Here is a 15,017-nt window from a genome sequence, read left to right as displayed (position 1 = left end):
TCAGTTCAAATCAGTTATTTTCTCACCCAGAGGTCAGTGTGCTGCCATCAACCCATTTCCATGTGCCCTCAACATCACTGTCAGTCAGACCAATCCAGACTTTAGCATCAGCAGATATTTTCTTCACAAAATCCTGAAGAAATCATTACAAATATACCATAAAATTGATTGGACTGATTGCTTATCATACACAAAATATGTTTCACTCACTTGTTCCTCTCTGTTGTTTATGATGATCAGATCTGCTCCTTTCTCTGTACAGTATCTTCTGCTCTCAGACCAGCTCTTTATTTTAGAGGAAATGAAGTAAATACTGGATTGATAGTAAATCCATCCATCTGTAAACACAACCAGTTCAACTGTTAGCACTTTTCCCATCTGCACTGAACTACACAACAATATTTTAAACAGATTGTGTCCCGTAAAGTTACCAAGCAGATGTGTCTCCTTTGTCAGGTCTTTGTTTGTATGGCTGTGGACACACAGCACTATGACTGCAGTCAGCAGAAGAACACACAGCAGAACCAGACACACCACAGATGCTCTGTAGTTTCTTATCCTCACTGAAATGTAAACGACAGATTTAAGATAACTCACTAATGCCTAAAAGTGTGTCGTTACTGGTTAGGGGTAGATTTTTTTTTTTGCAGTCCAACTTCAAATATTATTGCTCCCAGTGCCCATCACAAAATGTACCACTAAAAATGTAAATAGGGACATTCAGCCAAGAATGGTGACGCATACTCAGAATTCATGCTCGGCATTTAACCCATCCAAAGTGCACACACAGAGCAGCGAACACGCGCACACACACACCCGGAGCAGTGGGCAGCCATTTATGCTGTGGCACCCAGGGAGCAGCCGGGGGTTCGATGTCTTGCTCAAGGGCACCTAAGTTGTGGTATTGCCAGCCCAAGATTCAAACCCACAACCTGTAGTTTCTACAGCAAAATTTTACAGAATTTTACTGTATAAACATTTTACAAGATGCAGCTGTAATTCGCAATGCATTATGGGTCAAATAAGGTTTTACAGTTGTTAACAGTATATTTCCACGTCAACTGTAATTCATTTACAAGAAGCAGGTGTTTCCTACACTAACTTAATGTAGTGTGGCATTATGGGATTGCGCGCGCATCATTCAAATTCAGAAACCCAGCCGACTGGAGCAGCCCAAGAACGATTGAAGATAAGAGGCTTTATTCATAATTCCTGGTAAGTTCACTTAATTATACTTAAGAAATATAACCTTTTATATTTATTTAAGTTAATATATAAGCGATTTCATGTCACAATAGCCTCCTATCCTGACATTTAGTGGCCTTGGTAACTTCTGTGCAGTAAACTGGGAATTGCTATCATAGCATAGTTACGCCAAATGTAAAATGTTCTTATTGATAACATTTAAAAGTAGTGTTTACCTAATGCGAACGATTGTCATAGTAACTAATGTTAATATCTATCTAAATAACTGACTAAGAGCAAAATTTGAAATTTCATTCGTTAATATGTGTTCAACTATCCCATATTGACTCCACGCCATACTATAATAAGTGAAAGACATCTTTATATGCCCGACTGCACAAGTTAGCCTGATAAAAAAAAAAAAAAAAAAAGACTGAGGAAGCATCGAAACGCGAGAATGATTCTGATTATATTAACGTTTCATTCAACATCAAAAAAGCTTAACAGCACACATAAACTCAAAGACAATACATGAGGTAAGTTAAATGTTCAACTGTTGAGTTTATTTATAACATATAAGAAGCATCACAAGTGAGCTGTTTTGCTGAGTATCACGATTGCAAATACATAGTTCAATAAACAATTAGTTAACAAGTTACTTACTTTTTTAGACACAATATAAACTGTTGTTGTATTTCGGGTTTAATAAGTAGCATTGCATTTTTCCAACATTTATTAATTGAATTTTCACATTTCATATAATTTTGCACTGTTAATTATTTAATTTGATTGGTGGTACAGTTCTACAAAGTAATATTACAACTTATAATCATAAATTATAAAATTTATAATAGTTTGTCTATTCTTAAATATATGCATTTTTGGGTGTTAATTTTGGTCTCATTTACAGTACATAATGCTTTAAAGAAATCACAAGATTATTTTCTTTATCTCTTGTAGGTGCTTATATGTATTCATTTCAGGTCCACCCAGTGGCTTTTGAGTATTTGATGGTTGTGAATTCATACATTGTGCGTCCCGGGAGCAGGCATCTTTTGCAAACATTAATTTTTTCAAAGGTAACAAGTTTTAGTTAAGTAATTTCATTCGCGAAAAAGGTTGCTAATTCAAAATGAAATGTAGTCATTCATCACTGTTAACTGTTAATGTCGTTCCAAACCCGTAAAAGCTATGTTCATCTTCGGAACACAATTTTAGATATTTCAGATGAGAACCGGGAGGCTTGCGTCTGTCCCACTGACTGCCAAACAATTAGCAATGTATAAGCCCAGAAAAGTATGAAAAGGATTGTCAGAATAGTCCATCTGCCATCAGTGGTTCAACTGTAATTTTACAAAGCTACAAGAAAACAAAAAGAACAACTTTATTCAACAAAGTCGTTATCATAGCTGTTTTCGTTCAAATCAAAGCGTAAATAAACATAGAAAGCGTGTCCATGTGACCCAGCTGACACAGAACAGGCTATGTAGTGTGTGTCCAACAGATACTCTCCAAAAATGGCACTACATTGACTCATAGGAGGCGAATTGTTGAATAAATCGTTATTTTTGTTTTCTTTTCATACAAAAAGCATTGTCGTCGCTTCATAGCGTTACAGTTGAACCACTGATGGACTATTCTGATGATGACGTTCATACTTTTCTGGGCCTTGACAAAGGTATTGACTTGGCAGTCAGTGGGACAGTCACAATCCTCCCAGTTGCATCCAAAATATCTTAAATTGTGTTCCGAAGACGAACGAAGCTTTTACAGGTTTGGAACGACATTGAGGTAAGTGATTAATTTCATTTTGGGGTGGAGTAACCTTTTAAGTACTGGTAAATGCTGATTGTATTGTATAAGTGGCATTTTGAAATTTATTTTATTGAGCTAGTTTCATTCAATACTTAACTTTATCCTGATGCTGCTTGTTTTTATGTGCAGATGTTTTCTTGGAATCACTACACTCCCTGGATACAAGACGGACACATAGAGGCAAAACAAGTGGAAAAGTCTCAGAAGAGGGACAACCCTCATGTGTGTGCTCATCTCAGAAAGTTGATGGACTTTCAGTATGTATTTATTAAATTGTCTTTTGCAGGAATATTCTTAATTTAATAGAACATAAGCTCAAACAACAGAATTTGTGATTTAATGTTGATTCCAGCATTTTATTTGAATCCTTTTCTTTAAAACATTTTTTTTTTTTTTTAATGTTTTAAAAAATTATACAAATTCTGTTGATTGAGCTTCATTTTTATAGAAAGTTAATGTTCTACTCTGAATATGGCTTTTTTAAAACAGTTATTTGTGATGCTATGCTATTTTTATGATAAGATTTAACTTTTGAAAAACTGAAAATTTTATTTAACCAGTAAAAGCCTTGCAATGTCTTTCTGCCAGTTTTAATAAATACTTATTTGCATCATCATTGAATTGGTTTTCATTCATTTGTAAATGTATTAAGAAAGAGCTCATGATAATGCATTTATATCAGTATTTTATAGTTTACTGTTAAAATTATTCTTTAAAGCAGTTTCAGTGTTAAATTATTACAACATCATATTGTATTTCGGGGTATTTACACAATTTTATTGGCAACTTTTGTTGCCAGTTAAATACTGTAATTTAATGAAATTACAAAAAATGCTGTAAAATATATTTACAGGACTTTATTGGCAACTTTTTTGCCAGGTAAATACTGTACTTTAGTGAATTTACAAAATATTGCTGTAAAATAAACTTGTAAAATTCAATGTTACTGTAAAAAAATACTGCAAACTACTGTATTTCACATAGAGCAATTAACTGTAATTTGCTTTGCAGTAATTTCCTGTAATCCATTTTACAGCAATTAACATCATTTTTACAGGATTTTATTGGCAACTTTTTTGCCAGTAAAATCCTGTAAATTCTACAGTACATTTTTTACAGTGTAGGGTTAGGAGTCAAACTCTCTAACCACTAGGCCACGACTTCCCAGAGGGGACAGCTGTTTCTGCTCGGTTAGGAAGTCTTATGTTCAGTACCTTGATGCACTACCATGTTCATGTGACAGCTGTCAAATTAGCAATTTTGTGTGCCATGCAAAACATTATTTGTTTAGACATAATCTGCCATTTGTTATAATAATAAAATGAGTCTCAGTACCTGTATTTCGAGGTGTTTGGTATCTCTTGTTGTTCATGTACTCTCTTTCTGCATTGACATTACTGCTCTTTATATCCATCTCTTCATATTCTCTTTCCATCCCATGTTTATCAGAAATGTTCATGTTGCCAGAGTTAGACATACTGCATTCAGTCTGCTAGAGTTAAGTGTGGAAACTTTTGTTTCAAGTATACTAGACTGCTCTGAAGTTCTGCTTTTTGGGTTTCAATTTAATAATGCATCACTGTGGTCATATGACATCTTGTTCAGACACTTACATTTTTATCCTGACTATTTAGAGAAATACTCAGAAATTAATTTTGTGAGATTGGGGGTAGGGTGCTGTGGCCTTCCTCTTATAGCATTAGACACATTTTACTTCTACTGTCTTTTCTGTCAAAGCAGTTGCATTGCACCAGCGATGTGCCAAAACTACTTCACATCAGCAGGTTGTTGGCAATTAGGCCCACTTCATTGATTGCAAACACAAGCAAAAGTCATAGTACAGATGTGATGTGATGACATGAAACCATTTGCGTGTTTTATTAAAGGGATAGTTCTGTCATCATTTACTCAACGTCAAGTTGTTCCAACCATGCAAGACGTATAACTTGCCTCAGCATGTATAAGTTTCTTTTACAGGAGATGATATTTTGAAGAGTGCTGGTAGTCAAATAGTTGCTGGTAGTCATTGGCAGTATTTAAATATTTGGGTGAAATATCATTTTAAGAGAGAGAGTAAATAAATTAATAAATTAATTCCTCATAATTTAAAATGTTAACCTGTTTTACCCAACATTAGAGATGTAACAGTATGAAAATTTCTTATCATGATTATAATAGGGCTGGACAATATGGCATAAATTTATATCACAATATATTACTTAATTTTGGTCGATACGATATGGATATGAACACTATTTAAAAAATCCTTGTAAAATCTACCAAAAATGGCCTCTACAGATGTCTGTACATACAAACTTATTAAACAAAAGTCAATGCTAACTATCATTTTGATGATAGTGGTCCTGAAATTAAGCATTAGCGTTAGATCTGACAGGTCTCGTGATTCAAGCTTGCCTCAGCTGATTCTCAGCTGATCACATGTAGCTATAGTTATATAGATTTTTTTTTGCCCAGAACAGTACCATACCGCCAAACAATGCCGCCAAAAAGTCCATGCTAAGTATCTATTATTTTGACAATAGTGGTCCTGACAGAACTACTCTGCGTGCTGTGCTCATATGACTTTTAAGTAAAACAAGATGAGGGTGGTTATGAGTTGGAAATGTTTATTGCACAATGCTTTCCACAAAAATATGTCTGTTTATAGTAGAGTCATGATCTCTATTTGAAATAATAATAATAATAATTATTATTATTATTAATATTATTATTTAGTTTTTATTTTATTTTTTTTACATGCGATTGAATTAGAACGTAAACCCTATTATTCATGTCAAACATACTGTGAAAAAAAAAAAAAAAAACATGTAAATCATGGTATGTGATACTTTACAATATTCTTCTCACAGATCCATCTTCATGTTTTATTACATAGATAATCATACCACCCTGATGACTAAAACACACCACAGTTCTCTCCTATTCCTCCATGTGGTTTTCCAGATGCCCAGAACATGAACGTACAGAGCAGTATTAGATGTTCAGTGCTGCTTTCTGTGTGATATGATACTGCACTTTGGATGGGTTAAATGCAGAGCACAGCTTCTGAGTATGGGTCACCATACATGTCTGTATGTCACTTCACTCACACATTTTTAAACTGATAAAGGAACATTTAAAATGTAAATAAAACTTTTGGCACAGAGTTAGAACTCCTCATAAACACTAAAAATGCCCCTATTTATCAATTGTATTATTAGGCTACTGAAAAAAAAAAAAATGTGATACCCTGTTTTGGTCATATTTACTATTAATTGCCCAGCTCCCCCTGTCATTGATCTAGCCAGGGGCAGGTCTACCCCATTTTCCCCCTACCAGATGTCTTGCTATAAGCTTGTTTTTAGTACATTTCTAACTGTGTCTGGCAGCAACCGATCCTGGCCTGTCTAGGCAGCTACCTAGGGCCACTTTATTCTCCTCTTTATACTTCATTTTATGCAATTTCTATAGTGTGATCTTATTGACAATGTTGAGAGTGCATAATGTTACACAATCCATGTTATGCCCCAGCACAAATCTTCACTCACAAGCGTATGTCCTTCACTTACACAAATCTGGATGTGTGCTTTTATACAATACACTAATATACATTGTTCTTTTCTGAATTGGCTCTGTTCTCGCTCAGATATTACATGTACCCTAAAAGGTTGTCCTCGCATCACTGAGACCAGAGGAGGAGCTTTCTTCTAATTCAGGTGAAGAGTAGGCTTCTTTCACTAAATGAAAGCAAGCTGTTTATAGTTAGCCTTCTCTCCTTATTTATTTTATTAATACTTATTTTAGTTAAGTGCTTAAATTCTAAATATACTGTGACGAGTCAGCTGCCTCCTCCCTGATTATCACCGGCACCCCGTCCTAAATCGCCGCCCTTCACCAGGCTCCCGACTGGAGTGGGTGTGTGAGAGGAGGGGCGCTGGACGAGTCAGGGCTGGCGGCGTGTGATGGGGCACACCTGAAGGAAGTGGAGCCTCATTACCGCCGCTGTTTAAAAGCCCAACGCGCCTCTCCTCAGGAGACCGGTCTCTTCCCCGTGCATGCACGCTGGTGTCCTCGTGGGTCCAGGAAGGGTGCGTTGAGGGACTCCCGCGCCACCAAGACGTGAGCTGCCGGACCCGCGATCCGGATGGGAACCGCACCCGTATACACGGCCGACGGGCCAGGATGCCGGGCCGTCCATCCCCTACCAGCGCCGCGGCCAACGAGAGAGACGCGGCCGCTAGGAGAAGCCGCCGCCCCTCGCGCCCCGGACCAAGGAGGGGAGCGCGTGCCGCCGCCGGACTCCGCCCCTTGCCTGGACCCTTCCTTGATGAACACTGCCCGACCTACACAAATCCCGCAGCACAACGAGGACACCAGATTCCCTGTTATTTTGGACACTTTCCCCCTTTTGGCCACTTTTATTCCTCTGTTGTTTTATGATTTCTGTTAATAAAAGCCTCTCCGAGGCCTGACGCCACGCCCACTGTGTCTGTCTTGTGCTCCTCCCGTGACAATACATTTATTTGATTCTTTCATTTAGTGAATTTGTATTTTGTTGTTTTTGTACTGTATATAGTTAACGTATCAACCAGGTTCCAGAAATAATCACTGGAGCGTATTTTATACTGTCTATTGCTATGATTATCACCATGTCAAACACTACTACTTTGAGAGAGAATCTTGCATAAATACGCAGATGTCATTCCAAAAACTTTACAACGTGTGCCTGACTGAAAAGCAAAGTTCTACCTTTTTAAATGGATTGCATAGGAAGCTTGCAAAGAGCACTCATAATAACCACTACAAAGTTATCACTTCATCGTGATCTCAGACAGTTATGTTACTAAAGATTCTTACACTGCACAGTTAATATTTTATACATTATTAACATTATGTTAAGTATGCATTCACACCGGCAGCAGGAACTCTGAAGCGGAAGACAGCACCATTTTTATGTGCAGCATTTATAAACGTCTACAACCGGTGAACAGAGGACACCGTTTTCAGAGTTTTTTGTTGTTTGTTGTGGGTTTTGTGAAAACTGAAATGTTATGTAAATGCACTGTTTACATGGTTAAAAAGAGCATGACAATCTGACTAAATGTTCTATGATAACTCGCAGTGTTAAAGAGGCTAAGAAAAAAAAACACAAAGCTGCAGACAACAGGTAAATGCCGTTATCTCTGTTTATCATGTTTGTGGAGTAAATAGTTTTACATCGCTTTTTTTTAAATGCTGGGTAGCCAGTGTTTTATATGCATTTGGCCAGTCAGCATGAACTTACGTCACTAATAGTTTTTATAGAACTGATTTTATCTTACTTTGAAGTATGACCTAATTTAGTTTCCCTAAACGTAGTTTCTATATTTAAAATGTTCATTTTTCCTGTGAAGTGAACACACCAAAAAGCGGGAACTTCTGCTAATAGTTGTATTAGCAGAACTATGAAAAGATCCCCGTTCTAATTGTGCAGGTCACCCTTTTTTGGCCTCTTTTGATGAATTAAGGCATTGACTCCACTAGACACCTGAACATGTCCTGTGGTATCTGGCACCAAACTATTAGCAGATAATAATTTAAGCCCTGCAATTTGCAAGGTGGGGCCTCCATGGATTGGATTTAACAAAAAAATAAAAATAATAACAATAAACAATAAATAAATACATACTTTACCAAAAATACTTTTTGTTGGGTGATACTATACAAAGTTGCAACATGGAAAAGACAAAGTAGGAGACAAAGTAACCATTTATAAAAAAAAAAAAAAAAAAAAAAAAAAAAAAAAAACAATCAAATTTTAATAACTCAAAAAAGTAAAATGGAACCAAATAGTGTCAAACAGGTAAGGGAAAGCAATAAACCTAACAAGTAACATGTTTTAGACACTTTTTTTTAAATTTTCAGTAATATCAGCAAATCTTGCAATAAGACTTTGATCTGACTTCTAAGTGTGTGTATATTTTTATTTTTTGTGTATGTGCGTGAGCAGTGTGGTGCAAAAAAGAAAAAAAAAATCTTAGTTATAGGCTCAGTCATTTATTTGGTTCTGTATGTGTGAGTGACTGTTATATATATACACATTTCTCATTCTTTTCCAATGGTTGCCCATTTCTGTCTACGAAGGACTTTTCTCTTTTTTTCTTTTTTTTTAATTAAGTCAAATTCTATTTGTGCATGTTCAGGTGGCAAACTTAGGGAAAATAGCCATTGCACCACATAGATTTCTTCTGTGTTGTTTTTCATGGACTGCAGTTTGAAATACATTTTGAATAAGTTTGAATAAAATAGCAGAATGAAACTGATCTGATATCAGTGTATGAAGTGTAAAAGCATGTGGCCCTCAAGTGCACAAAGTTTGTTCTTTCTTCACTATTAGCATTATAAAACGGAGGTATTGAATTAAACATGTTTCCTGTTACTCCCCAACCGATAGTCCCGCCCCAAGCACACACTATTAGTTCACATCATTAGATCATCATCATTTGGATCCATGTTGTAATGTAGGGTGAACTGGAACTGTAATGTGAGGTAGAGCTGGAACTAACTAGAGTGACTATATGTGTTACTTATTTCACATATTGGTGGTCAACTTAATATGTAATTAATTACCAAAGACTTTTCTCACAAACCCATCTAAAAGCCTTATTACATAGAGAATCAAACCATCCTGATGAAATAGACACAGCACAGTTCTCTCCTCTATTTCCATTGGGCTCTCCAGACCTCCACAAGCTGAAAGAACAGATTGGTATTAGATGTTCATTGTTACTTTCTGTGTGATATGATACTGATACTGATTTATTACATAATAATCAGTTCAGTAATTTCTCACCCAGAGGTCAGTTTGCTGTGATCAACCCATTTCCAGTTGCCCTCTTCTTCACTGTCAGTCAGACCAATCCAGAATTCATTACCATGGGAAAACTTTTTTGCAAACTCCTAGTAAAAAAAAAAAAGCAGACAAGCAACTTTCAAATAGACATCCACATACCATATAAGAACATATATAGGCCTTCTCTTTTTCTCTACTTTCTTTTTTCACTCACTTGTTCCTCTCTGTTGTTTATGATGATCAGATCCGCTCCTCTATCTGTACAGTATCTTCTGCTCTCTGACCAGCTCTTCTTCAGTGAGGAAATAAAGTAAAAGCTGAAGTTAGAGTGTAACCATCCATCTGTAAACACAACAAAAGGTTCAGCTATTAGCTCGTGATTCCCGTCTACAGTACACCGAATAATGAAACTTGTTTTTAGCAATAGCAATTCAAGTTCACCTGTTTCATTGAGAATCGTCCGCAGTTGATTTCTCTCTTGACTGAACTGGTCTTTTTGTTTAGTCAAGTTGTCAATCCTCATTAATAATCCATCCCTTTCATTTGTCATGTTTATGTACTTGGTTAGTATCTGGTCGATCTGTTCTGTGAGGTTGGTGATCTTGGTAAGTAGCTTTCTGTCTTCTGTGCAGTGTGTGTTGTTTGTGTAGGTGTGAACACACAGCACTATGACTGCAGTCAGCAGAAGAACACACAGCAGAACCAAACACACAACAGCTGCTCTGGAGCTTCTGATCCTCACAGAATCACTTCCTGAAGATGACAGACAATAAGATAAATATAAAAGATTAGACAATTATATATATATATATATATATATATATATATATATATATATATATATATATATATATATATATATATATAATTAAAATAGTAATGTCACTTCTTATTACAATAAAATGAGTCTCAGTACTTATGTGTTCAGATGTTTGTTTCTCCTTTCCTGTCCTGACGTCATGAGTATCTGCTTTGGTGTTGGCGTTCATCTCTTCTCCATCTCTGCTGCCCATTTCCCATATTTCATCAGTGTTTATATTGCCATAAATGCTCTCTGACATTTTCAGTCACTGTGAATCAGCCGTGTGACGATAGACGTTGTTTCTTCTCTGCAGTTGTCTGCTTTTTGAGGCGGCACTTTCAACAGATGAGTCCAAAGTGTGACAAAGTATATCAAAGTGCATGAAAATGTGTGAAGTCTAGTCTGTTCATACCAGTTAATTTGCATAGCAACCATAAAAAAAAAGAAAAATGTTGTTCTGGTTATAGAAGTTCAGAGCAGCAGAAACAGCTTCTTAATTCTAAGTTGCTGAATTTATTGAATTTAATATTGCTCAGACACGTATCTCAGTTGCATCTAATCTGAGGTATTGCGTCAGTTATTGCTTTTGACTGACTTCCTATCGTACATAGTGGAAAATATTTCTGCAGTGGTTAAAATGAATGCATAAAAAAAAAAGAAAAAAAAAAACCCTGCTGACTTGCTGCTTGTAGGTTTGTAACTCATGACACCAAAAAAAAAAAAAAAAAAAAAAAACTAGGTTACAGCGACCAGGGGCTTTGTATAGGGGTTAATGGTGGGAGGGCCTGAACCTGTACAAGGGGCCCTGAATCCCCAGCGAAGCATCTGATGGTGAGAAGCTTTCAGTTGCAAAGGTAAATGGGGCAAATGATTTGAGGATCTAAAAGTATAAATTTTAAGCTACTTCTAATGGTGATTTTGTGTCAGGCTTGATGTCTCCACTTACCAACTTTTAAATCTCAAAAATAATTTTCTGTTCCACAGAAGCTGTTGGTTGTTATTACTAACAGCAGATACAGTTGAGATTGAATGCACTTTGGTTTCTCTGTCCCTCAGAGCCACTTCCATATTTAGGTCATGTAGAAGACAAATATTTTAACGTCATTTCACAGAACCCAGCAGCATTCTCAAACATTTACTGAAGGTTCTTATTGAGACACTAATACTGGATGTATCTCTGTGTAGGTCTTTCTGATTTGAACAGTTCCTAGACTTCATGAACAGAGCACCTGACAATATCTGCGGTTCATGGATGTGTACCCTTTCAAAAGAGACACTTTCTGCCTTATTTGCCCCTAAAGGATGTAGATAAGTGCCTTAAAGTTACATTTACAGAAAATTTACTGAATTGTACATATTACTATATATATATATAATGCTATATATTATAACTTTCAAAAGGGTATTGAAGGGCAGTGACAGTTTTTTTTTTTTTTTTTTTGCACCTATTGTTTTTACAGTCCCGGACAGATGTGAGAAAAGAGACATTGTTATGGTCTGAGTGGTTTATAACAGCATGCACTCCTCATTTGGACTGATTTATTAAATAATGTTTTATTAATTGTAATAATACATCATATTTTACTGCCATTATTTACAACTATGGTGATGGTAAGCAGCAGCTTAACTCAGATGTTGAGTTAAAATATAGCACAATATAGTATAATTTTACAATTTCTTTTTACAGATCCATTTAAATGCAGTGGTACATGGATAATCATACCACCCTGATGGATAAGAGGCAATGCAGTTCTCTCCGGTTTGTCCATTGGGCTCTCCAGTCGCCCAAAAGCTGAAAATATAGCATTAGATGACTGTGAGAATCATTTTTTAGATAATACTCAGTTCAATTCAGTGTTTTCTCACCCAGAGGTCAGTGTTCTGCCATTAACCCATGTCCATATGCCCTCCACATCACTGTCAGTCAAACCAATCCAGACTCCTTTGCCACCAGCAATCTTTTGAATGAACTCCTAGTAAAATTAACCAGACAGCAGTGTTTAACTTCTGCAGTAGACATTCTGTAAATGAGGCTTTAACACAAACTTGTGTGCCCTACTCTATTATTCACTAACTTGTTCCTCTCTGTTGTTTATGATGATCAGATCTGCTCCTCTCTCTTTACAGTCTCTTCTGCTCTCAGCCCAGCTCTTCGTCTCAGCGGAAGCAAAGTAAAAACTGGACTGATAGATATGTCCATCTGTTAACACAACCAGATCAGCTTCTACATTTTTTTTTTGTGAAACACATTAGAGTTACATATCACTTTTCATAATGTCCTTACAGTCTGCAACAGCAAAAGAACCAAAATCCACAAAAACACAGAGCAAGCAAATAAATATAACAAACATTAAGTTTCTACAAAACTGTTTTATTATTTATGGAAGGCATGTTCTCTCTCCTGTGTACTCATTAAACACACACACACACACACACACACACACACACACAGAGCAATGCACGCACACGGTAATGTGCACACAGTAATTACCTGCTGCTTTATTAAATAAATAGTTTCACAACTGAAACGCTTATCGTAGTATGGAGGAGATAATGCCACTGTTCTTTAAACTTTCACTTTAATAGAGACACTGCTGCTGAACACTGTCCCGAGCAATCAATCAATCAATAATCAATTAATCAATCAACCGAATAACTGATGACAGGCCAATAAAAAAATAAAAAAATAAAAACCTGAGCTGGTATTCCAGACACAATTGACAAATATCTTATGCATTCTCCCAAGCACTCCATTGTTGTTAGTTATTCCATGGAAGCAGTCAATTTAAAAGTAGGTCTGTTGTCCAAGAATGGCCATTGTAGATGGCAGAACCTTTCCACATGCTTACACACACTATATATTGTACTAACACACTTGCACACACACACACACACACACACGCACACACATACACACAATATACATATAGTTTATAGTGTATACTGAATGTGAATTAGTGTGTGCATGTGTGTACTAAAGTTAAGAAAACATTACCGATTTCACGAAGACTTTTAAACAGTTCACTTTTCTCCTGATTGGACTGGTCTCTTTCTTCAACCAGGTTTTTGTTTTCGGTTAGTAATCCATATTTTTCATTTGTCAAGTTTATGTTCTTGTTTCGTAGCTGTTCTCTCTCTTCTGCCAGGTTAGTAATCATGGTTAGTAGCTGGTCTCTTGCTTCTGTGAGGTTGGCGATCTTGGTTAGCATCTGTTTTGTCTCTTGTGTGTAGTTTGTGTGGATGTGGACACACAGCACTATGACTGCAGTCAGCAGAAGAACACACAGCAGAACCAAACACACTACAGCTGCTCTGGAGCTTCTGCTCTTCACACAATTGCTTCCTGAAGATGACAGATAAAAAGATAAGTTTTATTGTTCACACTTTAATTTAGGGACCAAATTTCATCATTAACTAACCTCTGCCTTAATAAACTCCCAATTTGCCTCTTATTACTAATTAGTAAGGTGATAGTAAGGTAACTGCCAATATATAATAAAAATATGCATGCTAGTAAGCAATCTTTGGTAATATTGAAAGTTGATCTCCTGATGTTTGTGTTTGTACCTGTGTGTTGAGGTGTTTGGTTTCTCTTTTTGCGTCGGTCCATATCCCGTGTTCCATCAGTATTTATATTGCCATAAACAGGCTGAGACACCTTTGTTCCCATGACCTCTCTCATTTAAACGGTAGATGCTCTTTTTGAGTTTTTGTAGTCCTCTGCTTTTAGTAGGTGAGGCCAGTAGGTGGAAAAGTTTGTCATTGAACAAGAGCATGTGATATCCTTTCTACAATAGAAAAAAGAGGGCATTTTTGTGTGGTCACCATGTGGTTTCAATGTAGCTGCCGAGTTCAAATTAGTTTAATTATAGGCCTACACGAGAAAGAAGTCACCTAACTTAACCAAGTGAATTTAAACTAAATCAGAAAAATATAACTTTGTTTTGATTGGATATCTTTTTTTTTTTCACATTTCTGGGGGGGGTTGGGTTTAGATTCTATTTTAGGACAGTTGACAGTTATTGAGAACAGCAGAACGGAACTGATCTGAGGACAGTGTGTGAAACCAAGTCACATGACTTGCAATTCTCAGAATGGCCAAAATAAACGTTTTGAACTTTCTTAACGTTACTCTGCTAAGTAACTTCTTTATGGGTGACCTTGACCTTCTTTTTGTGTCCTTTTTGCAGGCTTGAATCTCTGCTCACCATGTTTTGAAATCAGGAGCAGGTGATTTGTAACTAACAGCACTATGCTGGTAAAGTCGGTGTTGAAACTAGTGTTTACGGTCTGTTGTTTCTCTGGTCTGATTCTGATTTGAACAAATCCCTTTTAGCCAAAGAAACACAATACATATACTCTAGAAACAGTACCTGTCTTCGG

At 36.4% G+C, this 15,017-nt stretch overlaps 2 protein-coding genes across 7 annotated transcripts in view; one reads left to right on the top strand and one right to left on the bottom strand.

Moving 5' to 3' along the window:
• LOC127966768 (cell adhesion molecule 2) overlaps positions 1-15,017 on the top strand; it is a 456,176-nt gene that overhangs the window by 207,737 nt on the left and 233,422 nt on the right. The window lies entirely within an intron of this gene.
• The window catches only part of LOC127966770 (C-type lectin domain family 4 member M-like), a 370,290-nt gene that overhangs the window by 256,891 nt on the left and 98,382 nt on the right, over positions 1-15,017 (bottom strand). The window contains exons 1-4 of one of the 4 annotated variants that reach the window (XM_052568007.1): positions 4,336-6,244; positions 432-563; positions 211-338; positions 27-133 (exon numbers count right to left, since the gene is read on the bottom strand). In XM_052568007.1, the coding sequence (XP_052423967.1) occupies positions 27-133; positions 211-338; positions 432-563; positions 4,336-4,477 (509 nt within the window). In that variant the 5' untranslated portion in view covers positions 4,478-6,244. Of the gene's footprint in view, positions 1-26; positions 134-210; positions 339-431; positions 564-4,335; positions 9,733-9,832; positions 9,940-10,046; positions 10,586-15,017 lie in introns of those variants that run through there. The other 3 variants (XM_052568008.1, XM_052568004.1, XM_052568001.1) reach the window with 3 other exon arrangements.

Source organism: Carassius gibelio, chromosome B10 (genome assembly GCF_023724105.1).
Source record: "Carassius gibelio isolate Cgi1373 ecotype wild population from Czech Republic chromosome B10, carGib1.2-hapl.c, whole genome shotgun sequence".
Classification (NCBI taxonomy): Eukaryota; Metazoa; Chordata; class Actinopteri; order Cypriniformes; family Cyprinidae; genus Carassius; species Carassius gibelio.
This window is presented reverse-complemented; position numbering and strand designations above follow the sequence as displayed.